This window comes from Entelurus aequoreus, linkage group LG05 (assembly GCF_033978785.1).
Source record: "Entelurus aequoreus isolate RoL-2023_Sb linkage group LG05, RoL_Eaeq_v1.1, whole genome shotgun sequence".
NCBI lineage: Eukaryota > Metazoa > Chordata > Actinopteri > Syngnathiformes > Syngnathidae > Entelurus > Entelurus aequoreus.
The window spans coordinates 15712476-15740431 of NC_084735.1; the positions used below are offsets into that span (position 1 = coordinate 15712476).

Sequence of the window (27956 nt, forward strand, 5' to 3'; positions counted from 1 at the left end):
GGACAGTTTGGTAGTGGCCGTTAATATCCGCCAGTCGGGGGGTGGTCTGTCTCGTAATTAAATGTTCGTACGTGTTTTTATTTGAAGCATCCTTTCTACTCATGTTTTTAGTTTCACCCTTTTTATGGTCAATAAACATGTGGACGAGGTTGTTTTCAGAGTATTTGATCAAGGAAATGTGTTAAGAGTAAATTCCAGATGTACGTACATATCAAGGGGGCAGAAAAGTCATAAGAACGTACTAAACTCTTCGCAAAAACATTGGTCGATACAATATTTTTGTCTACAATACTGCCTTGTACTCATAATCATGACGACCATTCAATGATAATGAAAAACTTCCAAGTGTAAAGTGTCGGCAATACTGGCCTGCTTTTACTCTGCATTGGAATGATACCAAAACGCTGCCATCTAGCGGCATGGCATGTCAACTACAGCAATAGGTTTCTCTAGTTTTGTTTAGTCCGAGTATTATTATTATGATTATTTATGCCTATATATATTGTATTATTAAATAATAGTGCCATACTAGTTAAAAGTTTCGGGATTATTTCTTATTCATCATGATGCAGAAATGTCTCTAAACTTTTGAGTGGTACTATTGTGTCTTCGAGGCATGCATGACGAGTCCGATTCAAAGTGTTGTCTTAGTATAATATTTAAACTGCAGGCAACCTAAAAAACAGGTTTTCTATTTAATGACATAACACAGTCACTGCAGTAATGAGAGATAAAAACTAGCGCAAGGATGTGCCTTGAAACGGTAATCCCATCCATTCGTTCACAGCAACGTCTACGTGGAAAATATCACAAAACTGAGAAATGTAACAAGATTTTCAGTCCCTGTCAATCGGAGGAGCGTCGCGCGAGGTCGGTTCTGATGGGGAGGGTTGTTTCCACCCACTGGTTGGGGTTTTCGATCATGGACGACCACACAGACACTTCCTCCTCCGTGGAGTCCATCCAGTGGACGGACTCGCCGTAGCTCTGACCTGCAAGTGCAGCGTTTGTGACTGGGTTAGATCGTCATGCATTTCATCGTCCGGACGCGTCTCACCTGTTCCGCTGCTGAGTCGAATCCCTCCGACCATTTGCAGTTTCAAGCCCTCGCGCTGCCACAACGTCAGCTCGGCGCAGGCCTCCTGCAGGTCGCTGGTTTGGAGGCCGTCGTAGACCATGGTGTGGTTGTACGCTGGGTTGATGGCACGCTTCACCACCTGCGTCTTCTGGCCGCTCTGACAGCCGGCGTCGGGCAAGATGTAACTTTGTGGGGGTTCGAAAGACACGTGTGAGCGCGGCGCTTCTATGAGGGCCTGTGATGTGGGGCGATGACCAGGGACGCCCCTCCTTATACGCAGGTCCGGCGCTGTGCGTACGGCCAAAGAAGCGCATGTCCTACACCAAAATTCATCTATTTGTTATTCTTGGTCTGCCTGTAGCCACCACATCGTTCATCCGATTGATTCCGTTCAAACTTCAAAGCGCATTCAGGACACCCTTAACCCTGTAACACCCCTTGTTGTAAAATTACAACGTTACCGTTAACCATCCTAAAAAACAATCTGTTATATATATTTTTTTACCACATTTACATAGTCATTGGGTCCTATTGTTCAGTCTCACAAGGCTATTGGATCGTACATTGGTTTATAAGTCACGCCTTCTGGCCATGAACTCACACAACCTCTCAAGGTTTCCTTCGGACAACATCTATTTGTTTCATTGGACTGGATTCATCAGATTCAAGTAATTAAAATGTCTTTTATATTCATTTTGGTTGTTATTACAATGTCTAGAGCATGTACATATGTAGTTATTGTGGAACAGATGCATCAAATTTCATTTAGAGCTTGTTATATAATTGTTGCAATTATAAAAGAGGGGTAAAAAGCGTTTTTTTTAAGAGTTTTATCTTGTTTCATATTTGTAATAAATGACTTCATAAAAATATAACTAATGTGTGATTATTATTAATGGTATATACCGTTATGGGGCTAACTCACAACGTGAGTACAAATACAGAAATTCTGCTCCCATCAAAGCCCAATGTTGCAATATTACATTTCCTCTAAAAACATACATAAACATTTTTTTTTAAAGTCTTCAATTTCTGCATCAAATGCCTCCTACAACAACATCTGAAAGGTCAAATATTAATTTTTTTAGGTTTTTCTATATTTGGGTCTTACAGGGGTATTACACAAGTTTCCCAAAATGACCGTTTTAATCAAACCAAGTTTATCCAAATTGTTTTTCTTTTGACTACTCCCATTCTTTTCAACCGACTTTAACCGTAGCGCCATAGAGCAATGAGGCTAGTTACCTTTTAAACCCGGTTTGCACGTTTTTCCGCAATATTGGACAACATAATTGGTACTACTTCCACCATTCTTACTTACATTTTTAACAATGCAGAAATCTCCTATCAGCTGACTTATCAAGTAATTGTACTATTATTTAGCAAGTAGAAGCACCTAAGTCCCATCTTAAAACTCATTTGTATACTCTAGCCTTTAAATAGACCCCTTTTAGACCAGTTGATCTGCCGTCTCTCTTTTCTGCCCCCCTCTTCTGCGTGGAGAGGTTATCAGATGACCACGGCTCAGCCTCCACGGATGAGACGCTAGTTGTTCCGAGTCGGGACCCAGAATGGACCACTCCTCTTTGCGTTAGTTGTTGACGTGTCTGCATTCAAGATGATCCCCCTGCTGGTCTCCCAATAGACTGGACTTTCACATGAAGTCCGGACCCGGACGGGGTGACCCCTCCTTATGCATCAGTCGGTGACGTCTCTGCCCCCCGACGTGTCTACAAGCAAGAGGATCCCCTGCTGGCCTCACTATGGACTGGACTCTCACACTATTAACTAGATCCACTCTGCATCTATTGCACCGGTCGCCCAGGTGGGAACCCCACATCTGCGGTCCCTTCCAAGCTTTCTCGTTGTTCCCATTGGGTTGAGTTTTTTCTTGCCCTGATGTGGGATCTTGTTGTGGCTTGTGCAGCCCTTTGAGACATTTGTGATTAAGGGCTATATAAGTAAACTTTGATTGATATTTGAACTATTAGTCTTAGTTATGGTTTTAACTTTGTTTCACTAAAATTAAACTTGTTTGCAAGTCAATGTTCCCTACAATCACATAATATATTTTATTGTAAAGAAAAAACATTGATTTGTACCAGAAAGTAGCCAAAAACTTAGTACGGTCGCAGCAATGCATTATGGGTACACACGTCACTTTTAACTGTTGTATCACACTCCTTGACAAGCTTAAGAGCTCGTGCTGTACACATTGTTGACAGCTTGGGTGTTTAGCTGCGTACCTAGCAAGCCCGTCGCTCATGCCAGAGGACCCAGGTTCGAGTCTCGGGCGGACCGAAACCAATACTCAATTTTCAAACCATTCCTACATTCAAACATTTTCTACATTCATTCTATATTCCTTCAGCAGTTCAGCTTCCGCATTCACACGCAATTTCTACAGAAATGGCTTCACCTTCTAGTTAATAACAGGCCGCCAGCTTATTCCGAGCTCCTTCCTGCTCCGTCACTGTTAAGAATATACAGGGAAACCTCCATTTGCACCACAAATCAAAAAATAAATAAATATACTCAACGTTTTATCCACCCATTGTGCCATTTTGTGCCCAGCTGCACATCCATTGTGGGCGGGCTGATTGATCTCCGGTGCTCAGTTTAGTCAGTAGAGTGCTGCGGTTAGGTCCTAAGCTACTTTGTGTGCCTTTTAAGCAAATGTCTAGAGTCCAAAGAAAGCATGTTAGGTTTGAAACGTTCAGGAAGTATCCACAGCGGACAAGGTCAAGTAGATTTAATTGCTTTTATTTTTATTTTTTTAAATAAATTGTAGCAACCTGGCTGTTAAAGTTAATTTTCAATTTTCAAACTGAGTGCACCACACGGCTAGTGACAATATATATATATATATATATATATATATATATATATATATATATATATATATATATATATATATATATATATATATATATATATATATATATAGGTTTGGTAGAAAAGTTTGCTAATTTAAGTTTTAATTTAATTAATTTCAAGTTTGAGTGAAGTAGTATAAAAAATGTTTACATCAATAAAGTGAGAATTTTCCTCCCTAATTTGTGAATACAATTCTGCTTCTGACTGGTCGGGGGCGGCCCTGGTGATGACACGTGAAGGCAAACTAACCTCCGCACAAACGAGTCAACAGTGCCTCCTTTTTTGGACAGCAGGCCTCGACCTTCCTGCAGCCAGATGTGGAGCTCACCTGTGAGCGGCAGACCACCTTGGCACAGACACACCAGACACGACAAGAGGGGCACGACAAGACAAGACAAGAGGGGGCAGGACAGGACAAGACAAGAGAGGACAAGACAAGACAAGAGAGACATGACAAGACAAGAAAGGACAAAACAAGACAAGAGGGGACAGGACAAGACAAGAGGAGACAAGACAAGAGGGGAAAGGACAAGAGAGACATGACAAGACAAGAAAGGACAAGACAAGAGGGGACAGGACAAGAGAGACATGACAAGACAAGAAAGGACAAGACAAGAGGGGGCAGGACAAGAAAAGAGGGGACAGGACAGGACAAGACAAGAGGCGGGAGGACAGGACATGACAAGAGGGGACAGGACAAGACAAGAGGGGGCAGGACATGACAAGAGGGGGCAGGACAAGACAAGAGGGGACAGGACAGGACAAGACAAGAGGGGGCAGGACAGGACAAGAGGTGGACAAGACAAGAAAAGAGAGACAAGACAAGAGGGGACAGGACAAGACAAGAGGGGACAAGACAAAAGGGGGCAGGACAAGGCAAGAGAGGACAAGACAAGACAGAACAAGACAAGACAAGAAGGGACAAGACAAGACACAAGGGTAAAAGACAAGATAAGAGGGGACAAGACAACACAAGAGGGGGCAGGACAAAACAAGACAAGAGGGGACAAGACAAGACAAGAGGGTAAAAGACAAGACAAGAGGGTAAAAGACAAGACAAGAGGGTAAAAGACAAGACCAGAGGGGACAAGACAAGGCAAGAGGGGACAAGACAAGGCAAGAGGGGACAAGACAAGGCAAGAGGGGACAAGACAAGAGGGAAAAAGACAAGACAAGAGGGTAAAAGACAAGACAATAGGGGACAAGGCAAGGCAAGAGGGGACAGGACAAGAGGGTAAAAGACAAGACAAGAGGGGACAAGACAAGACAAGAGGGGACAAGACAAGACAAGAGGGGACAAGGCAAGGCAAGAGGGGACAGGACAAGAGGGTAAAAGACAAGACAAGAGGGGACAAGACAAGACAACAGGGGACAGGACAAGAGGGTAAAACACAAGACAAGAGGGGACAAGACAAGGCAAGAGGGGACAAGACAAGGCAAGGGGGGACAAGGCAAGAGGGGACAAGGCAAGAGGGTAAAAGACAAGATAAGAGGGGACAAGACAAGGCAAGAGGGTAAAAGACAAAATAAGAGGGGACAAGGCAAGAGGGGACAAGACAAGGCAAGAGGGTAAAAGACAAGATAAGAGGGGACAAGGCAAGAGGGGACAAGACAAGGCAAGAGGGGACAGGACAAGAGGGTAAAAGACAAGACAAGAGGGGACAAGACAAGGCAAGAGGGGAAAAGACAAGACAAGAGGGGACAAGACAAGACAAGAGGGGACAAGACAAGACAAGAGGGGACAAGACAAGACAAGAGGGGACAAGACAAGAGGGTAAAACACAAGACAAGAGGGGACAAGATAAGACAAGAGGGGACAAGACAAGGCAAGAGGGGACAAGATAAGACAAGATAAGACAAGGCAAGAGGGGACAAGATAAGACAAGGCAAGAGGGGACAAGACAAGGCAAGAGGGGGCAAGACAAGACAAGAGGAGACAAGACAAGACAAGAGGGGACAAGATAAGACAAGAGGGGACAAGATAAGACAAGGCAAGAGGGGACAAGACAAGACAAGAGGGGACAAGATAAGACAAGAGGGGACAAGACAAGACAAGAGGGGACAAGACAAGAGGGGACAAGACAAGAGGGGACAAGGCAAGGCAAGAGGGGACAAGACAAGAGGGGACAAGATAAGACAAGAGGGGACAAGACAAGAGGGGACAAGATAAGGCAAGAGGGGACAAGTTAAGACAAGAGGGGACAAGACAAGACAAGAGGGGACAAGATAAGACAAGAGGGGACAAGATAAGACAAGAGGGGACAAGACAAGAGAGTGTCAGTCTTGAAGGTGTCGAGGTAAGAGTCATTGTGCTTCTTACCCTGGAAGCCCTCTGGAATAAACTTAATGGACAAGAGGAGGGAGCCACGACTGCTGACACACTCTGGCCTCAAGAAGAACTGGGAGAAATGGACGAGTGCAGACAAGATGATGTAACACCTTGGCTGCCTAGCAAGGATGTAAAAGGTGTACTGGCCATTACATTAGGTACACCCAGCAAATGCAGCACATTTGGGTTTTTTCTCAAAAAAAGGCTGAAGTGAAGGCTGTGATGTCATTCCCAGGCTGTACCCAATGAAGTGGCTACTCAAGTGTCTGGCTCACCCGTGGCTGCAGGTCCTGCCAGAGCGGCTGTGTGCTGGTCCAGTCCCAGAGGTCCAGCTCCACCTCCACCTCCCCCAGGAACACGTTCCTGCCCAAGGTCTCGGCGTGCCACACGGACAGGTTCAAGATGCGACTTGTCAGCTCGCTCATACGCAACTTATACTGACAAGACAACAAGAGATCAGGTGGTAATGACAGTGTGCTTTATGGATGTACATGATTTTTAATGTGTGTGTGTGTGTGTGTGTGTGTGTGCTTATGGGTTTTTATGAGAGTGTGGCCTGTCAGGAGTTTAACACCTTACATCACAGGTGTCAAACTCAAGGCTCTGGGGCCCAATGTGGCCCGCAATATCATTTTATGTGGTCTGTCACATCAATTTGTTGTGGCAGCCCACATCATTTTATTGTGGCCCCTCCCATAATTTTATTGTGGCCTGCCACTTCATTTTATCATGACATGTCCCATAATTTTCACTTGGTACACCACATAACTCTGTGACTTGTCATATCATTCTATGTGGCCCACCACTTAATTCTCACATGGCCCGTCCCATCATTTTATTGTGGCCCACCACTTCATTTTTTCGTGACATGTCTTATAATTTTTACGTGGTATGCCACATAACTCTGTGGCTTGCCATTTCATTCTATGTGGTCATTTAGTGTGGCCTGCCACATAATTCTACCATGGCCCGTCCCATAATTTTATCGTGGCCCCACCACTTCATTTTATCAAGACATGTCCCATAATTCTAATTTTACGCCACATAACTCTGTGGCTTGCAATGTAATTTAATGTGGCCCACCACTTAATTCTAACATGGCCCATCCCTTCATTGTATCTTGACATGTCCCATACTTTTAACGTGGTACGCCACATAACTCTGAGGCTTGCCACATCATTTAAGTTGGCCTGCCACTTAATTCTAACATGGCCCGTCCCATAATTTTATTGTGGCCCACCATTTCATTTTATCAAGACATGTCCCATAATTCTAATTTTACGCCACATAAATCTGTGGCTTGCAATGTAATTTAATGTGGCCCACCACTTAATTCTAACATGGCCCATCACTTCATTGTATCTTGACATGTCCCATACTTTTAACGTGGTACGCCACATAACTCTGTGGCTTGCCATATTATTCTATCTGGTCCGCCACGTCATTTAATGTGACCCACCACTTAATTCTAACATGGCCCATCCCATCATTTTGTTTTGGCCCACCACTTCATTTTATCGTGTCATGTCCTATAATTGTAACGTGGTACGCCACATAACTCTGTGGCTTGCCATGTCATTCTATTTGGTCCGCCACATCATTTATTGTGGCCTGCTACGTAATTCTAATATGGCCCATCCCATCACTTTATTGTGGTACACCACTTCATTTTATCGTGTCATGTCCCATAATTTTAACGCTGTACGCCACATAACTCTGTGGCTTGCCATATCATTCTATTTGGTCCGCCACGTCATTTATGTGGCCCATTCCATCATTTTGTTTTGGCCCACCATTTCATTTTATCCTGTCATGTCCCATCAGTTTAACGTGGTACGCCACATAACTCTGTGGCTTGCCATATCATTCTATTTGGTCCGCCACGTAATTTATTGTGGCCCGCTACTTAATTCTAACATGGCCCATCCCATCATTTTATCGTGGCCCACCACTTCATTTTATCGTGTCATGTCCCATAATTTTAACGTGGTACGCCACATAACTCTGTGGCTTGCCATATCATTCTATTTGGTCCGCCACGTCATTTAAGTGGCCCATTCCATCATTTTATTTTGGCCCACCACTTCATTTTATCGTGTCATGTCCCATAATTCTAACGTGGTACACCACATAACTCTGTGGCTTGCCATGTCATTCTATTTAGTCCACATTATTTATCGTGGCCTGCTACGTAATTCTAACATGGCCCATCCCATCCCTTTATTGTGGCCCACCACTTCATTTTATCGTGTCATGTCCCATCATTTTAACGTGGTACGCCACATAACTCTGTGGCTTGCCATATCATTCTATTTGGTCCGCCACGTAATTTATTGTGGCCCGCTACTTAATTCTAACATGGCCCATCCCATCATTTTATCGTGGCCCACCACTTCATTTTATCGTGTCATGTCCCATCATTTTAACGTGGTACGCCACATAACTCTGTGGCTTGCCATATCATTCTATTTGGTCCGCCACGTCATTTAAGTGGCCCATTCCATCATTTTATTTTGGCCCACCACTTCATTTTATCGTGTCATGTCCCATAATTCTAACGTGGTACACCCCATAACTCTGTGGCTTTCCATGTCATTCTATTTAGTCCGCCACATCATTTATTGTGGCCTGCTACGTAATTCTAACATGGCCCATCCCATCCCTTTATTGTGGCCCACCACTTCATTTTATCGTGTCACGTCCCATCATTTTAACGTGGTACGCCACATAACTCTGTGGCTTGCCATATCATTCTATCTGGTCCGCCACATCATTTATTGTGGCCCGCCACTTAATTCTAATATGGCCCATCCCATCATTTTATTTTGGCCCACCACTTCATTTTATCGTGTCATGTCCCATAATTTTAACGTGGTAAGCCACATAACTCTGTGGCTTGCCGTATCATTCTATTTGGTCCGCCACATCATTTAATGTGGCCCACCACTTAATTCTAATATGTCCCGTCCAATCATTTTAATGTGGCCCGCTACTTAATTCTATTGTGACACGTCTCATAATTTTAACGTCATCATTCTATGTGGTTTATTAATTATATGTGGTCCACCAGATCTTTTAATGTGGCCTGCCACATTTAATTTTATAGTGGCCTGTCCCATAATTTTAACACGGCACACCACACATCTTTTACTGTGGTCAAAATGGCCACCACCTTTTTGACACCGGCGTGGTTAAGTGTCTCACTTTGAGAGTTTGCTCGAAGACGGGATTCTGCGTCCTCCTCTTCACCGTGGTCTTCCTCTTGCTGCGGCTGGACATGTCGGGGCGCAGGTAAGACTTGACGTACCTGGAAAAAAACCCAGCAGGAGTGAGTGTATGATGGCGTGTGTCTCAGTGGCGCCCCCCAGAGTCCACCTACAAGTCGGAGCGGTTGTCCCCCACAGAGGCAACGTCCTCGCAGCGATGCACTTTGACCTTTAACTCCTCCTTGTGGTCGTCGTAGTCCAGCGAGAACTGCATTCGGCCTTGGACTTCCACCACCCCGAAGACCCCCGAGCTGGAGAGACTCACGCCGCCGCTGAGCTAGCACACATATAGTCCTGCGTCAGCTCCCGCTGAGTCATCAGAAATGTGTGTGCGTGTGTACCGTGTAGCTGGAGTGAAAGTGGGTGCCTTTCAGAGACGCGGGCTCCAAGTCGGTGAGGATGCTGCACATGGAGACCGAGGCCCTCTTGTAGGCCTCCTGAAAGACACACAGGAGACACACAAACAATCAAGCATGGGGAGTATGGATGTACTGTATGCGCTCCATTAGGCACCTTGGAAACGCTAACACTCCTTCAGCAACGTGTGGACTATTCAACTAGTGAATCACACATGTGACGCACAAATGATGAGGGATATGAATCATATTTGAAACAAACCTTTGTTGGAGGACTTTCCCTGCTGGGTGGAGATTCACAACTTCTGAGGATCACAAAAGAAAAACAGTTTTGAAAAAAACAAAATTATATTTAATAGCGTTTATTTCCGAGTGTTTGATTTATTTTTTTTACAGATTCAAATAGCAATATATTTAATATTTTATTTGGAAAGATATATTTTTTTATTTTTTTATTTGTATTTGTATTTTTTATTTTTTTATTTTTTTAAATATGAATAAATAGTTTAAAATGTTTAAAACATTTTTATTGTCTCTATACTTTTTTTTTTTTTAGCATATAAAAAAATATATATATATATCATATATAAATATTATGTTTTATGTATTTCACTTTTTTTTTTAGCATATTTAAAAAAAAAATATATATATATATATATATAGGCCCTGCGATGAGGTGGCGACTTGTCCAGGGTGTACCCCGCCTTCCGCCCGGATGCAGCTGAGATAGGCTCCAGCACCCCCGCGACCCCGAACAGGACAAGCAGTATAAAATGGATGGATGGATTTTTTTTTTTTTTTTTTTAAATATGCTAAAAAAAAGTGAAATATAGAGAAAATACAAATGTTTTAACCATTTTAAAACTATTTATTCATATTTTTTAAAACTAATATATATATATAATAAAATAAAAATATTAATATAAAATAAAACATTAAATACAATACTATTTGAATCTGTAAAAAAAAAAAAAAAGCGAAAATAACCGATATCAATTATTACTAGAGAAATGACTAACAGATCCAAAAAAAAAGAATGTCATTAATAGAGAAATTAGTATGATGGATTTAAAACAATACAATTAAATTTGTATTTTCTCGATATTTCACTTTTTTTTAATCATATTTAAAAATATATATATATATTTTTTTAAATATGCTAAAAAAAGTGAAATATAGAGAAAATACAAATGTTTTAACCATTTTAAAACTATTCACTCATATTTTATTTAAACTAATATACATATATAATAAAATACAAATATTAATATAAAATAAATGACATACAATACTATTTGAATCTGTAAAAAAAAAAAAAAAAAAGCGAAAATAACCGCTATTAATTATTACTAGAGAAATGACTATAACAGATCAAAACAAATAAGAATGTCAGTGGAGAAATGAGTATGATGGATTTAAAAAATTACAATTAAATTATTAAATATAACATATTTCTCTTACAGATTAAAAACACTGAAAAATACATGTATATAACCTATAGAAATAATTGGAATAGAGAATAAGAATTATAATTTAAATAAATAATTGAAATTATATTTTCTTTAAATTGTGTATTATAGATTTATTCTATAGAATTAAACAATGAACATTAAATACATGAATGATAGATATTACACTGCATACGATTGATAATTTATCTTTATACTGCACATATTAAAAACAATTTAAATGAAATCAAAAAATAAATATAAATTATAATTTAAATATATGATGATTAAGATTATAGATTCGCTCATTAATTAAATTGTTAAAAATAATCAAATCTGTGAAATAAAAGTTTCAAACTGACTTGACATTCTCTTCTGTTGACTCCTTCAATCGTCCGTCCCCCTGGAGGGAGGGGCTCCTCGTCGGCTCCTCCCCCTCCCTTCCACCGTTGAACATGTCGGCCACCGATGCATCTGTAACCATGGCGACACACACACGTCATCACCGCCCTCTCTGTTATTACACAAGCGACGCCAAGACCGACCGCTGCACTTTGGCGTCCTGCGGCGTATGGTGGCGTGGACGAGGTCGGAGCCCGACACACGGCCCCGGTGGCGCCTGCCGGACGCCTCGCTGAACCACGCCCCCGACAGGGTGCGCAGGAGCCTGGGGTCGGTCCTGGTCTGCTGCAGCGCACTGAGGTGGCGGCGAAAAACACGAGGGCGAAAACTTCGTCAGAACCCAACAACTGAAGATTTTGAATATTTACATACAGCCACCGGCCACAATATTAGGGACACCTTTCCATGCATGTTGATGTTTATTACCCCGTGCCTAATGTTGTGGCCGGTGAGTGAGTGGACCGGAATGACAAGTCACCTCTGACCTTACGCGTCGTTGGTCGCAGCGCCGCAGGTCCATGTCTCGCATCAAGACCTGCAGGATGCTGGACTGCTCCTCCTCCGTCAGGTGGCTCAGGTCCAGGGAACCCGCCGCCCCCTCCGCCTCCATCCCTGTTGTACATGTTTTGGCAGCTAAATTAGCAGCTAGCAGTGTAGCTAACAGAGTAGCTACAGTAATACAGTATATAACAGGCCTTAATAGAGGAATTAAAAGTAGATGAGCTAACATACAAGCTAACAGAGTGGCTAATATTGGAGCAGCTACATCCATAGACATCTTATAAGTAGACGTAGCATTCGCAGCATTGGCTGCTGTGACGCGAGAAATTCGGCCGCCATCTTGAAGTGGTGATGAGGAGCCGGCGAGCAGCCTAAACTGACACTAGAAAAACAAAGATGGTGTTCAGCGTTTTCTTGCTCCAATGAGCGGACTGTTGAAAATAGGAATCGGGGGATTACTTTTCACAAGTAAGATTTAACATTAACGTACTATTGGTTGTATTTTGTGAAAAGAATATTGCCACAGAGTTGAGAAGGAGCAAAGATCTTCAATAGTACTGAAATCGTAGCCGCTAGCAAACAAGAGTATGACCATAATAGAATTGCTTGTCAATGAAATTAATTACATTTAAAAATGTCATACTTGAATAACATAAAGTTCAAATCAATGATGAAAAGATTGTAAAAGCCAACAGGGGTAAAAGTTAGGAACACAGTCCAGATTGTGTAGGAGGGGTTTGGTTTACAAACTTTTGGCCCCACCTAAAACAAAATTCACCAGCCGCCACTGATTATGACGCCTTCTCATTTTAGGCAAAGTATCAGACAATACTTTCTTACCAGTGTAATTGTAACCAGGAATAAGTCTTCAAGTAACAATATTCAAATACTAACATTGTTGGGTAAGACAGAATTTGGTTTTGTTCTGAATCCAGTGAAACAGATTGGTGGCTTTAGCTGATAAAAAGACTTTCAGGTGTTTATATATATGTTTATGTTGAAGTATTTGGCAGACGCTTTTATCCAAAGCGACATAAATAATAAAATACATATATACACTATAAACATGATAATTTAAGGGAAGAATGTAATACAAAATATCAATACAAAGTGTCAAGACAGAATAAACAGAGATAGTCCAGTGTTTCCCACACATTCATTTATTTGTCGCGGCCCGCCACGAAAGAATTAAGGCCGCCAAAAAAAAAAAAAAAATTATTTAATTTTTTTTTTTTTTTTTGTCCTGTCCAGCTTCTCAGGCAAATCATAAAGTTGATGTAGATGCCCGTATTGGCTGTTCAGCTCTTTGTTCAGTGGATCAGATGTTTGATGAAGCTTTGTGTCTATCTACCACCACTACTGTTTTCTGTTTATTTGTTACTGACTGCGGCAGGACACCTCTGCCTCTGTTTCACTTTATGTTGCTGGTAAATAATATGGTTGTAGTAGTGGGCTAAAGTTAAATTATTTAGTATGCACTAATTAAAGGGGCAGAGCTTTAAGAGAAATTTTAGCTTTTATATTTTTATAAGTTATATTTTTTGTAAGAACCACAATTAATAAATATATTTCAGTGAATAACTTATTGTTCAAATCTGTATATAAATATGTACATAAAGTGTTGTAATTATATTGTAAAATGGATGTAAGGACGTTTAAAACAAAACTGTTATTATTAATTAGTAAGTATACATTTTTTTAGCCTTTTTAGAGAAAATCATATCATTGTAGTAAATTATGCAAATTGTTCGATGATGTCATGGTGACCACGCCCATAGCCATGCCCATAGCCACGCCACAGGTATCTTGGCAGTTTATGGGAAACACTGTAATCTATAATATATATAGATATCTAATGTATTCATACATTGTTTATGTAGCATGTATATATAACCTAATCATATTGTTTCTTGAATTTAAAAATAGCTGACCGTTTTTTTCCCCCTTCTCTAGGATTATATTCCCAGTTTTGATCTCGGACGTCTGGTCACTTATAGCATATGAGAATATTCTATTACTGTTAAGCAAACTATGAATAATAAAACATGTGTCCTTTATCATAGCTACACGTATGACAAAAAAGCGCGTGAAAATCAGTGGTATTCAGTGAGGTAAGATAAATTAAATGCGCTGACAGTTCATTGCTCCTGCCAAATGAATTGCACTGAGTGGAGCGGATCACCACTCCAAGATGGCGGCCCCGCGTCTCGTCAGCGCCAGTAGGCAGTAGCGCTCCATGCTGCGTACCCTTAGAAGATGTCTATGGCTACATCAATAGAGTACGTGATAATAACAATTATAATTATCATCCGTGTCACTAGAAATGTTCACATTTTAGCCTACAAGAATTCCACTTCCAAATAGAGGAAACATTTTGCTCGAAGTTGTACATGTTTTTTTTATGTTTTGGCAGCTAAATTAGCAGCTAGCAGTGTGGCTAACAGAGTAGCTACATCAATATAGTAAATAAAAGAGCTAACATGGTTGATAAAGGAACTAATAGAGTAGCAAATATAGCAGCTATCATACAAGCTAACGGAGTTGCTAATATAGCAGCTATTGATTGATTGATTGAAACTTTTATTAGTAGATTGCACAGTACAGTACATATTCCATACAATTGACCACTAAATGGTAACACTCCAATAAGTTTTTCAACTTGTTTAAGTCGGAGTCCACGTTAATCAATTCATGGTTAATGCTATCATACTAGCTAACAGAGTGGCTAACATTGGAGCTAACAGTGTGTGTATAAGTAAGTAAGTAAGTATGTGTGTGTGTGTATAAGTAAGTATGTGTGTGTGTATAAGTAAGTAAGTATGTGTGTGTGTGTTTAAGTAAGTAAGTAAGTGTGTGTGTATAAGTAAGTAAGTATGTGTATAAGTAAGTAAGTATGTGTGTGTGTATAAGTAAGTGTGTGTGTATAAGTAAGTAAGTATGTGTGTGTGTGTGTATAAGTAAGTGTGTGTGTGTGTGTATAAGTAAGTAAGTATGTATATGTGTGTGTGTGTGTGTATAAGTAAGTAAGTAAGTAAGTGTGTGTGTGTGTATAAGTAAGTGTGTGTGTGTATAAGTAAGTAAGAGTGTGTGAGTATAAGTAAGTAAGTGTGTGTGTGTGTGTGTAAGTAAGTATGTGTGTGTGTATAACTAAGTAAGTGTGTGTGTGTATAAGTAAGTGTGTGTGTGTGTGTATAAGTAAGTATGTGTGTGTATAAGTAAGTAAGTATGTGTGTGTGTGTATAAGTAAGTATGTGTGTGTGTATAAGTAAGTAAGTAAGTGTGTGTGTTTATAAGTAAGTATGTGTGAGTGTATAAGTAAGTATGTGTGTGTGTGTATAAGTAAGTAAGTGTGTGTGTATAAGTAAGTATGTGTGTGTGTATAAGTAATTATGTGTGTGTGTATAAGTAAGTAAGTAAGTATGTGTGTGTGTATAAGTATGTGTGTGTGTATAAGTAATTATGTGTATGTGTATAAGTAAGTAAGTAGGTGTGTGTGTATAAGTAAGTAAGTATGTGTGTGTGTATAAGTAAGTATGTGTGTGTATAAGTAAGTAAGTATGTGTGTGTGTGTATAAGTATGTGTGTGTGTGTATAAGTAAGTAAGTAAGTATGTGTGTGTGTGTGTGTAAGTAAGTATGTGTGTGTATAAGTAAGTATGTGTGTGTGTATAAGTAATTGTGTGTGTGTGTGTATAAGTAAGTAAGTATGTGTGTATAAGTAAGTATGTGTGTGTGTGTATAAGTAAGTATGTGTGTGTGTATAAGTAAGTAAGTATGTGTGTGTGTATAAGTATGTGTGTGTATAAGTAATTATGTGTATGTGTATAAGTAAGTAAGTAGGTGTGTGTGTATAAGTAAGTAAGTATGTGTGTGTGTATAAGTAAGTATGTGTGTGTGTGTATAAGTATGTGTGTGTATAAGTATGTGTGTGTGTGTATAAGTAAGTAAGTAAGTATGTGTGTGTATAAGTAAGTAAGTATGTGTGTGTATAAGTAAGTATGTGTGTGTGTGTATAAGTAATTATGTGTGTGTGTGTATAAGTAAGTAAGTATGTGTGTATAAGTAAGTATGTGTGTGTGTGTGTATAAGTAAGTAAGTATGTGTGTATAAGTATGTGTGTGTGTGTGTATAAGTAAGTATGTGTGTGTGGGTGTAAGTAAGTAAGTATGTGTGTGTGTGTATAAGTAAGTAAGTAAGTATGTGTGTGTGTGTATAAGTAAGTAAGTAAGTATGTGTGTGTGTGTATAAGTAAGTATGTGTGTGTGTGTATAAGTATGTGTGTGTGTATAAGTAAGTATGTGTGTGTATAAGTAAGTAAGTAAGTGTGTGTATAAGTAAGTAAGTATGTGTGTGTGTATAAGTAAGTAAATATGTGTGTGAGTGTATAAGTATGTGTGTGTATAAGTAAGTATGTGTGTGTGTATAAGTAAGTAAGTAAGTATGTGTGTGTGTGTATAAGTAAGTAAGTAAGTATGTGTGTGTGTGTGTATAAGTAAGTAAGTAAGTATGTGTGTGTGTGTGTATAAGTAAGTATGTGTGTGTGTGTATAAGTAAGTATGTGTGTGTGTGTATAAGTAAGTATGTGTGTGTATAAGTAAGTAAGTAAGTGTGTGTATAAGTAAGTAAGTATGTGTGTGTGTATAAGTAAGTATGTGTGTGTGTATAAGTAAGTAAGTATGTGTGTGTGTATAAGTAAGTATGTGTGTGTGTGTGTGTGTGTGTGTGTGTGTGTGTGTGTGTGTGTGTGTGTGTGTGTATAAGTAAGTATGTGTGTGTATAAGTAAGTAAGTAAGTGTGTGTATAAGTAAGTATGTGTGTGTTTTTTGCCTGGTTTTGTATTTGTTTTGTATCATCCCGTGAGGTGTATATTACTTCTTTTGTTTTTTTGTTCGGTTTGTACTTCATGAAGTTTTGCACTTGTGTTTTTTTTTTGTTTTGTTTTGTTTTCGTTATATTTGGATGTAATTGTTGGTTCACATATCATTAAGTAAGACTATGTATTATGTGAAGGGGGCAGGAAAATATAAGATTTTTCTTCATCCTGCTCCTTCTCAGGCATTGGTGTGTAACGGTGTAACTGAAAAATTGTGTTATAATTGTCTATCAAAGATGCACATCAATGAAGGAGATAAATAAAAATGAAAATGAAAGTAAGTAAGTATGTGTGTGTGTGTATAAGTATGTGTGTGTATAAGTAAGTATGTGTGTGTGTGTATAAGTATGTGTGTGTGTGTGTGTATAAGTAAGTATGTGTGTGTATAAGTAAGTAAGTAAGTAAGTGTGTGTATAAGTAAGTAAGTGTGTGTGTGTAAGTAAGTAAGTAAGTAAGTGTGTGTGTGTAAGTGTGTGTGTGTATATAAGTAAGTAAATATGTGTGTGTGTGTGTGTGTGTGTGTGTATAAGTATGTGTGTGTGTGTGTACAGTATAAGTAAGTGTGTGTGTTTGTGTATAAGTAAGTAAGTAAGTGTGTGTGTATATAAGTAAGTGAGTGTGTACAAGTGTGTGTGTGTGTGTATTCTGGCAATGCTTACTTAATGGGGACATGGCTCTGTTTACACAGTCACCTTTAGGGGACCTCTGACGGTATGGGGACAAAAAAAACAGGTCCCCTAAAGCAGTGGTCCCCAACCTTTTTGTAGCTGCGGACCGGTCAACGCTTGATAATTTGTCCCGCGGCCCAGCGGGGTGGGTGATTTTTTTATTTTTTTTTTCATGAAAAAAGTAAAATAATAAACGTGAATCCACTGTGTACTCATATGGACCTTTATTAGCACATTGCGCCAACAACATAACATCAGTATAACATCAACGTCTCCGGTAACTTCCTCTCTGCCCATTACATAAATAAAAAAATCACGTGGAAAAATATAAAAATGACAAGAATTAGCAATTCCACACTACTTTCATTATGGATGTTATTCTTCAACAGCTGAAATAAAGTTGTCAGTTTGAACCGTCAGATAAGCCTCCTGCATGTTTGTGTGCCCGAGTCGACTCACAAGCTGATTGATTGATTGATTGAGACTTTTATTAGTAGGTTGCACAGTGAAGTACATATTCCGTACAATTGACCACTAAATGGTAACACCCGAATAAGTTTTTCAACTTGTTTAAGTCGGGGTCCACTTAAATTGATTCATGATACAGATACAGGTAAAAGCCAGTAAATTAGAATATTTTGAAAAACTTGATTTATTTCAGTAATTGCATTCAAAAGGTGTAACTTGTACATTATATTTATTCATTGAACACAGACTGATGCATTCAAATGTTTATTTCATTTAATTTAGATGATTTGAAGTGGCAACAAATGAAAATCCCAAATTCCGTGTGTCACAAAATTAGAATATTACTTAAAGCTAATACAAAAAAGGGATTTTTAGAAATGTTGGCCAACTGAAAAGTATGAAAATGAAAAATATGAGCATGTACAATACTCAATACTTGGTTGGAGCTCCTTTTGCCTCAATTACTGCGTTAATGCGGCGTGACAGAGTCCATGAGTTTCTGGCACTGCTCAGGTGTTATGAGAGCCCAGGTTGCTCTGATAGTGGCCTTCAACTCTTCTGCGTTTTTGGGTCTGGCATTCTGCATCTTACTTTTCACAATACCCCACAGATTTTCTATGGGGCTAAGGTCAGGGGAGTTGGCGGACCAATTTAGAACAGAAATACCATGGTCCGTAAACCAGGCACGGGTAGATTTTGCGCTATGTGCAGGCGCCAAGTCCTGTTGGAACTTGAAATCTCCATCTCCATAGAGCAGGTCAGCAGCAGGAAGCATGAAGTGCTCTAAAACTTGCTGGTAGACGGCTGCGTTGACCCTGGATCTCAGGAAACAGAGTGGACTGACACCAGCAGATGACATGGCACCCCAAACCATCACTGATGGTGGAAACTTTACACTAGACTTGTCCCAGAGTCTGGAGGAAGACAGGAGAGGCACAGGATCCACGTTGCCTGAAGTCTAGTGTAAAGTTTCCACCATCAGTGATGGTTTGGGGTGCCATGTCATCTGCTGGTGTCGGTCCACTCTGTTTCCTGAGATCCAGGGTCAACGCCGCCGTCTACCAGCAAGTTTTAGAGCACTTCATGCTTCCTGCTGCTGACCTGCTCTATGGAGATGGAGATTTCAAGTTCCAACAGGACTTGGCGCCTGCACACAGCGCAAAATCTACTCGTGCCTGGTTTACGGACCATGGTATTTCTGTTCTAAATTGGCCCGCCAACTCCCCTGACCTTAGCCCCATAGAAAATCTGTGGGGTATTGTGAAAAGGAAGATGCAGAATGCCAGACCCAAAAACGCAGAAGAGTTGAAGGCCACTATCAGAGCAACCTGGGCTCTCCTAACACCTGAGCAGTGCCAGAAACTCACCGACTCCATGCCACGCCGCATTAACGCAGTAATTGAGGCAAAAGGAGCTCCAACCAAGTATTGAGTATTGTACATGCTCATATTTTTCATTTTCATACTTTTCAGTTGGCCAACATTTCTAAAAATCCCTTTTTTGTATTAGCCTTAAGTAAAATTCTAATTTTGTGACACACGGAATTTTGGATTTTCATTTGTTGCCACTTCAAATCATCAAAATTAAATGAAATAAACATTTGAATGCATCAGTCTGTGTGCAATGAATAAATATAATGTACAAGTTACACCTTTTGAATGCAATTACTGAAATAAATCAAGTTTTTCAAAATATTCTAATTTACTGGCTTTTACCTGTATATACTATCATATATACTATCATCATAATACAGTCATCACACAAGATAATCACATTGAATTATTTACATTATTTACAATCAGGAGTGTGGAGGGGGGGGGGATATGGACATCAAGTAGCGGACATAGAGAGAGAGAGAGAGAGAGAGAGAGAGAGAGAGAGATCAGAAGGCATAAGAAAAAGAATCTGCATTTGATTGTTTACATTTGATTATTAGCAATCCGGGGAGGGTGTTAGTTTAGGGTTGTAGCTGCCTGGAGGTGAACTTTTATTGCGGTTTTGAAGGAGGATAGAGATGCCCTTTCTTTTATATCTGTTGGGAGCGCATTCCACATTGATGTGGCATAGAAAGAGAATGAGTTAAGACCTTTGTTAGTTCGGAATCTGGGTTTAACGTGGTTAGTGGAGCTCCCCCTGGTGTTGTGGTTATGGCGGTCATTTACGTTAAGGAAGTAGTTTGACATGTACTTCGGTATCAGGGAGGTGTAGCGGATTTTATAGACTAGGCTCAGTGCAAGTTGTTTAACTCTGTCCTCCACCTTGAGCCAGCCCACTTTAGAGAAGTGGGTAGGAGTGAGCTCCTCCTCTCCCTCACCTCCCTCTGCCCAAACGCGCTCTGATTTTCGTTGCTATGGTAACGTTTACATGCCTTCAAAATAAGATGCAGATACAACATAAAAAACAAATATAAAGTGCATGAGATTTTTAACTCACCGTAACGCTAAACCAATGGGAGCCCTGAGCTTGTTTCTCTGCAACGAGACGGTCCCAACTGGGGGTAATGGGAGACAAAGACACCCGAAGTGTGTTGCTTATGTCCAGTCTGCTACGTTGTTTTGTTTTGGTGGCTGTCACTGCAGAAAATCCCGCTTCACACAGATAGGATGTTGGAAATGGCAACAGTGTTTTCAGTGCTGTGGTGGCGATCTCGGGGTATTCTGCCATGACTTTAAAGGCCTACTGAAATGAATTTTTTTTATTTAAACGGGGATAGCAGATCTATTCTATGTGTCATACTTGATCATTTCGCGATATTGCCATATTTTTGCTGAAAGGATTTAGTATAGAACAACGACGATAAAGATTGCAACTTTTGGTATCTGATAAAAAAAAGGCTCGCCCCTACCGGAAGTAGCGTGACGTAGTCAATTGAACATATACGCAAAGTTCCCTATTGTTTACAATGATGGCCGCATGAAGTGAGAGAGATTCGGACCGAGAAAGCGACAATTTCCCCATTAATTTGAGCGAGGATGAAAGATTGGTGGATGAGTAAAGTGCAAGTGAAGGACTAGTGGGGAGTTGAAGCTATTCAGATAGGGAAGATGCTGTGAGAGCCGGGGATGACCTGATATTCAGCTGGGAATGACTACAACAGTAAATAAACACAAGACATATATTTACTCTATTAGCCACAACACAACCAGGCTTATATTTAATATGCCACAAATTAATCCTGCATAAAAACACCTGCGTGTTTGTTACGCTAGCTCCTAGCTCCTATGCTAGCTCCTAGCTCCATAGAACACGCCAATACAATTCAAACACCTGATCAACACACACAATCACTCAGCCCAAAAGAACGTTCACCTAACCCAAGGTTCATAAAGCTTATATATTTTAAAAAAGTTACGTACATACGCAAAAAAAAGTTGCGCACATACGGTCAAGCGATCAAATGTTTAGAAGCCAAAGCTGCATACTCACAGTAGCACGTCTGCGTCTTTGTCATCCAAATCAAAGTAATCCTGGTAAGAGTCTGTGTTGTCCCAGTTCTCTACAGGCGTCTGTGTATCGAAGTCAAAAGTCCTCCTGGTTAGAGTCTCTGTTATCCGAGTTCTTCCATCTTGACTGCATCTTTCGGGAATGTAAACAAAGAAGCGCCGGCTGTGTACTGTTGTGGCTGACTACGTTCGAAAAATACGTCCATTTCGCACCGACAACTTTCTTCTTTGCTTGCTCAGCTTCCTTCTCCATAATGCAATGAACATGATTGAAACAGATTCACGAACACAGATGTCCAGAATACTGTGGAATTATGAAATGAAAACAGAGCTTTTTCGTATTGGCTTCAATGTGGAAGGCATACCCGTGTTCGCCGGTCTACGTCACGCGCATACGTCATCCTCAGAGGCGTTTCGAACCGGAAGTTTAGCGGCAAATTTAAAATGTCACTTTATAAGTTAACCCGGCCGTATTGGCATGTGTTATAATGTTAAGATTTCATCATTGATATATAAACTATCAGACTGCGTGGTCGGTAGTAGTGGCTTTCAGTAGGCCTTTAATCCAGAAAACAGGCAGAGTTTTTGTCTGAAACACACTTTTAAGGCTGCCGTCATTTGCGATCTCCAGCATTTGATCTTCTTCTTGCACAGACATGCTGGATTCATCTGCTTTGTTGACAAATGGGTCGCGGATCCATTCCTTGGCAGTTCGTGGGTCTTTTGAAGTTGGGAAGTAGCGCTCAAACTCTTTTAAAAGCACAGACAGGTGATCGTGCAGCAGCTTGGTGAATGAAGGCGCAGGCTCAGTCTCACGCAAAAACGCCGCCAATGTTTGAAACATGTCCAGGTTTTTTGGGTTGGTGCACTAATTGTAAGTGTATCTTGTGTTATTGATGTTGATTTAATAAAAAATAAAAAATAAAAAAAATATTTAAAAAAATATATATATTAAATAAAAAAAATTCTGCGGCCCGGTGGTTGGGAACCACTGCCCTAAAGGGAAACCTTTTTAAATGATAGTCAGATCCATTCTGAAGATGCCTAAGTGATTTTTAAGCTTAGGACCATAAAACATGTTTACCGGTTAGTTTGAGTGTAAGACATTTGCATCGGGCTGTAGCTGGTGCTGCACTTGCTGCCTTTTTTCTTATTTTTTTAATGGTCCTCAGTAGTCACGTACAAATTTGTGTGAATTATGCAAAATGATTTAAATTTTGGTCCCCATGAACCATATGAACTCTTTTTTCCCCAGGGTCCCCAGTAAGAATGATCAGCACATTACTTCATCAATGCAGAGATTTAAAGACGTGTATGAACTAACTGGCCAGTGGCCATTTTACACCATTTTTTAAAGCCTCCACAACCTGTAGAAAGGGTGGTCCCACAAGTCATGATCAAAAACTTGGTCCCCATTCCAAATGATAACCAGCATATGTGTGTGTGTGTGTGTGTGTGTGTGTGTGTAAGTAGGGATGATGTTCGAAACCGATTCTCCCGGTTGTTCGATAAGAAAAGAACCGATTCCATGGACTCGAATCCCTTTCTGAGAACCGGTTCCCGTTATCGAGGCCACTATAGTAAAGAAAAAGAGTTGGTTCTTTATTCGAATCCCTGGGAACGAATCCCAAATGGGCAAATTTATGCCCATTTGATTGTAGACTCTCACCTTGTGGCGATATGAAAATACTACGCGTCAATAGTTTGGGCACTTCCGGGTTGACGATGTTAGTCCAGTTCATGAGACAATTGAGAAGTAGACAAGTTGTGTTAGCTCTTACAAGCCTAGGAAAAGAAAAGTATGTAAGTAAACTGTTTAACTTGTTTATGTAACTCAATATTAAGGTGGAAAGTGGTTACATTTGATACTAAGATGTTTATTGAAAAACGATTTTTGTGCACTGTTTCAATGGATGTTTTGAGGACTTAAAATGGCTGCCAGTCGTGTATTTCCACCATCGAAATAGTTTCAACACTCAGAAGTATTTGTTTGATGATAGTACTGTATATTTGTGTGAAGCTAATATTTACATATTGTGTATTGCATTTCAGTATGTTATTGAACCACATAGCTTATACATTTGTCATTGTGTGTATTTCAGTTTAAAAAAAACAACAAAAAAACAGTCCAGTGCAAGACAAAAGTAAAGATAGGAAAAGACAAAGCAAGGTCAACAACAATAAAGAGCCTAAATGGATTAATCTGCTTTGGAACTTTATTAGACGTCTTGGATTGTTTGTTAGCTGTCTGCCTGTGTGTGTGTAGTTAGTATGTTCTAATAGCAGTAGAAGTGCACTTTTTGGAGAGCTGTATTATTTTCAGTTTTGTGCCCAAGGGACTGATTTTATTTAACACTGTATTATTATTTATACACCTATAGTGATCGCAGAGACAGGTTGTTTTTGTGTTACTGTATATATTTGTTTTTCTGAAAAATCCCACTTAATATACTTTGGGTAACAACAGTCAATATGTATTTATTTTATTTTTTTAGGGGGGGTAACAGTCAATATTTATTTATTTATTTTATTTTAGTTTTTTTCTTATAAAACAAAAGTGAGCTTTTGTTGAACCAAATATTGTGTTTTTTTCCATATACAACAACCTATCTGGATTCGATAAGAGAATTGATAAGGAATCGGTGCGATAAGAGGATTCAATAATGGGCTCGAACGCGATAATTTCTTATGAAACATCATCCCTATGAGTGAGTGAGTGAGTGTGTGTGTGTGTGAGTGTGTGTGTTGCCCGGGGCGGAAGTGTACAGCTTTAGAATGTCCTAATTGGCGCGTGCGCAGTGGCTGGCGGTCTAACCGGAAGTAATCAAGTGTTGAAAAACAACATCTTCACACGACCAGCGGCCCTTTTTTTTCACCTTCGCTTGTTTTGTCCTTTTTTTTGTCCTTTTTTTTGTCACCTTCGCTTGTTTTGAAGCCTCCAACTGAGCGCTAAACTCTAAATGATGACCATCGGCAGACAGCGCGCGTGAGCCAGGACACCTGTCGCCATGTTTGTTTGTTTGTTCATTTTAAAGCGACAGTCCCACAATTCGAGCGAGCGCACAAAACACCAAACACGACGCTCAAAAGTACTTTACTTTACCTTCTTACGCGACGGTCTCCGTGGGCTCCATGCGTGGGAACTTTAGCGGCAAGTTGTCTTCGTGTCTGTGTGGAGTGTACAGCGAGAGACCACGCCCTCTCCTGGAAGGGGGCGTGGCTGTGGCTGTTGTGTGACTCGTTAAACACACACACCTCCGTTTGAATGCTTCAATATCCTACAGCCCCTGAACGCCACATTGTCTGCTGATTGTTGGCGAGCAAAGAGTGTGTAGAATGACAACAAGCTTTTTTAGTCCCATTCTTTTGTCAACAAGTTTGGAACGCAGCCATAGTCGGCTCGGTTCTGTGTGGACCCATTCAGGCTTTTTGGTCCTGGTCCAGATGGGAACTAGAACAACATGTCGCCAAATGTTCTTTCATCCATCCATTTCTACCGCTCGTCTTTCATACAGCTTCAAAATAAAGGCTGCTCTGGTTCTTGTTTCTCAAGAACTAAAAATGTATCCATTTTTGTTTTTTGACTGGAGCTGAAGTTTACTTTGAAAACGTTTTTTTCTCTGTTTTTCTCAAGTTGCGGCGAAGCCCTCTGGCGCCCCCCAGAGGAGACACGCTGCACTGTTTGAAGGCAGCTACTTGAGTGAGGGATTTTTGAGTATTATTATTATTGTGATGATTATTATTGAAATAAATAATAAAATAGATTACAATAAGATACAATAGCATAAAATGAAGAGAACCAGACTAAAACATGAAATAAGATTTAAAAAATAGACTAACAAAATAGGAATAAAATAGAAAACAACAAAATAAAATAAGATAAAACATAAAAGAGAACAGTATAGAGTTGAATAAATATAAACTAAATAGGCATGAAATAGAAAAGACTAAAATAAAATAAATAGGAATAGAATAAAGTAAAACGAGATTAAAAAATGAAGCAAATAGAATATATACATGGATCAAATAAAATAAATAGGAATGCAATAGAATACATATAATACATATAAATAGAATAGAATAAAGTAAAAACAAGATACAAATAGCACAAAATAGAATAGTATAGAATTGAAAAATAGTATTTTCATATTGTTTTTATATTTATTTTCTTATTCAGTCATTGGTGGAGCTAAGGATAATATTTTAATATTGTTTTTAATATTGTCGTGCAGCACTTTGGAAACATTTTTGTTGTTTGAATGTGCTATATAAATAAAGTGGATTGGATTGGATTGAATAAAATATACAACGGCATAAAATGAAGAGAACAGAATAGAATGAAAATAAATAGGAACCGAAAATATTAAAATACATTAAAACAAGATAAAAAAATAGAAGAAGATAGAATAGTATAGAATTGAATAAAATCAAATAAATAGGAATTGAACAGAATAGACTAAAATCTAAAATAAATAGGAATAAAATAAACAAGATAAAATAGAAGATAATAGACTAGTATAGAGTTGAATAAAATAAATAGATAGGAAATAGAATAGACTCAAATAAAATAGACAGCAGAGAATCAAGTAAAAACAAGATAAAAATAGAAGAAAATAGAATAGAATTGAATAAAATGTACAACAGCATAAAATGAAGAGAACATAATAGAATACCATAAAATAAGAATCAAATAGAACAGAATAAAATAAAAAAATAAATAGGAATTGAATATATGAAAATAAAATAAAACCAAATAAAACAGAAGAAAATAGAATAGTATAGAATGGAATAAACTAAAATAAATATGAATGGAATAGAATAAACTAAAATAAAATACATAGGAATAGAATAGAAGAAAATAAACAAGATCAAATATAAGATAATAGAATAGTATAAAATTGAATAAAATAAAATAAACAAAAATGGAATAGAATAGAATAGAATAAAATACAGAACAAAATAACATAACACAACACAATAAAATAAATATACGTTCAATAATAAATAGATAAATGTAGTCAGAGGGTGTGGCCCCAAAATAAAAGTCTGCTTCGAACACCAATTGAGGCAGCTCTGAATTGAATAGAAAAAGACAGAAGTAGAACAAAATCACCTTCTAGTCCAGCTGCAATTCCCATTTCTACCGTCATACACCCCACACCCGTGTTCTTACCTGACCAACACTAGTCTTTCCTACAGCTTCAAAACAAAGGCTGCTTTGCTTCTTGTTTTTTTTAATAAACTAAACATTTATACATTTTTTCTTTTTAAATGTAGCTGAAGTTTGAAAAATAAAAAACTTTTTCTTGTGAATCCCTCAGGCTGGGGTGTTTTTCTTCATATTTGCTGACATCACAAATCAATACGACGTACAAATGCAACACAATTTGGAGTTTGACCAAAATTGCCCGCGCTTTATTCCTTTTTTACGTTGCTGCTTAACTTCTTTTTACACTTGAAAGACAGCTAAATGCTAATCCCGTCTATAGACATTGCCTGTATAGTCTTTAGCATAAAAGCTGAATACATTGTTTCACTTTTTTTTTCTTCTTTTTTTTTTTGCCAAATCCAAACATTTCAGTTGAGTGACACAAAACAACACACACACACACACACACACACACAAACACACACACACACACACACACACACACACACACACACACACACACACACACACACACACATTCTTGTAATTGTTACCTTCTTGAGACCTCCGAAAAATGCCTACCTCTTTAGGACCACCCTTTCGAGATATATAAATATTTGTATTTACAACATTAATAATATATACATACTATGCAAATATAAAAAAGGTAAGGTTTTAGTTTTTTTAATGAATTTTTTGTTTGTAATCAGTTCTTAATCTTCATTATTTACTTCAAGTTATTACAGTATGTCTTTATACACTTTTTTTTTTTAAATTAATTTTGGCCAAAAGGAGCGCATTTCAATTTCTTACACACACTTGTTATTTCATATGTTGGCCAGAGGGGGAGCACTTCATTTGTTTTACACACACTTGTTATTTCATATGTTGACCAGAGGGGGAGCACTACAAATTTTTACACACACTTGTTATTTCATATGTTGGCCAGAAAGGGAGCCCTTCAATTTTTTACACACACTTGTTATTTCATATGTTGACCAGAGGGGGAGCACTTCAAATTTTTACACAGACTTGTTATTTCATATGTTGACCAGAGGGGGCACACTTCAAATTTCTACACACACTTGTTATTTCATAT

The 27956-nt window shown here is 39.0% G+C and overlaps 1 protein-coding gene across 1 annotated transcript; it reads right to left on the reverse strand.

Annotated features, from left to right (window-relative positions):
• Nucleotides 1-682: 682 nt before the first annotated feature.
• Nucleotides 683-24934, reverse strand: LOC133650223 (synaptotagmin-like protein 2). The gene is made up of 13 exons (XM_062047219.1): nt 24812-24934; nt 12242-12368; nt 11900-12051; nt 11717-11828; nt 10169-10211; nt 9892-9987; nt 9664-9827; nt 9489-9591; nt 6560-6721; nt 6276-6354; nt 4205-4301; nt 1058-1263; nt 683-992 (listed from the first exon to the last, which is right to left on the reverse strand). Exons 2-13 carry the CDS (start codon nt 12364-12366, stop codon nt 847-849), a joined length of 1485 nt encoding a protein of 494 aa, XP_061903203.1. The 5' UTR covers nt 12367-12368; nt 24812-24934; the 3' UTR covers nt 683-846.
• Between the last annotated feature and the right edge of the window lie 3022 nt (nt 24935-27956).

Coding starts and splice junctions, on each gene's coding strand:
- LOC133650223 (XM_062047219.1), bottom strand. CDS start 12,366: ATGGAGGCGGAGGGGGCGGCGGGTTCCCTGGACCTGAGCCACCTGACG. Junction 9,828..9,891: donor ACTTTCACTCCAGCTACACG/GTACACACGCAC, acceptor TATGTGTGCTAG/CTCAGCGGCGGCGTGAGTCT. Junction 4,302..6,275: donor TATTCCAGAGGGCTTCCAGG/GTAAGAAGCACA, acceptor GTCTGTGCCAAG/GTGGTCTGCCGCTCACAGGT.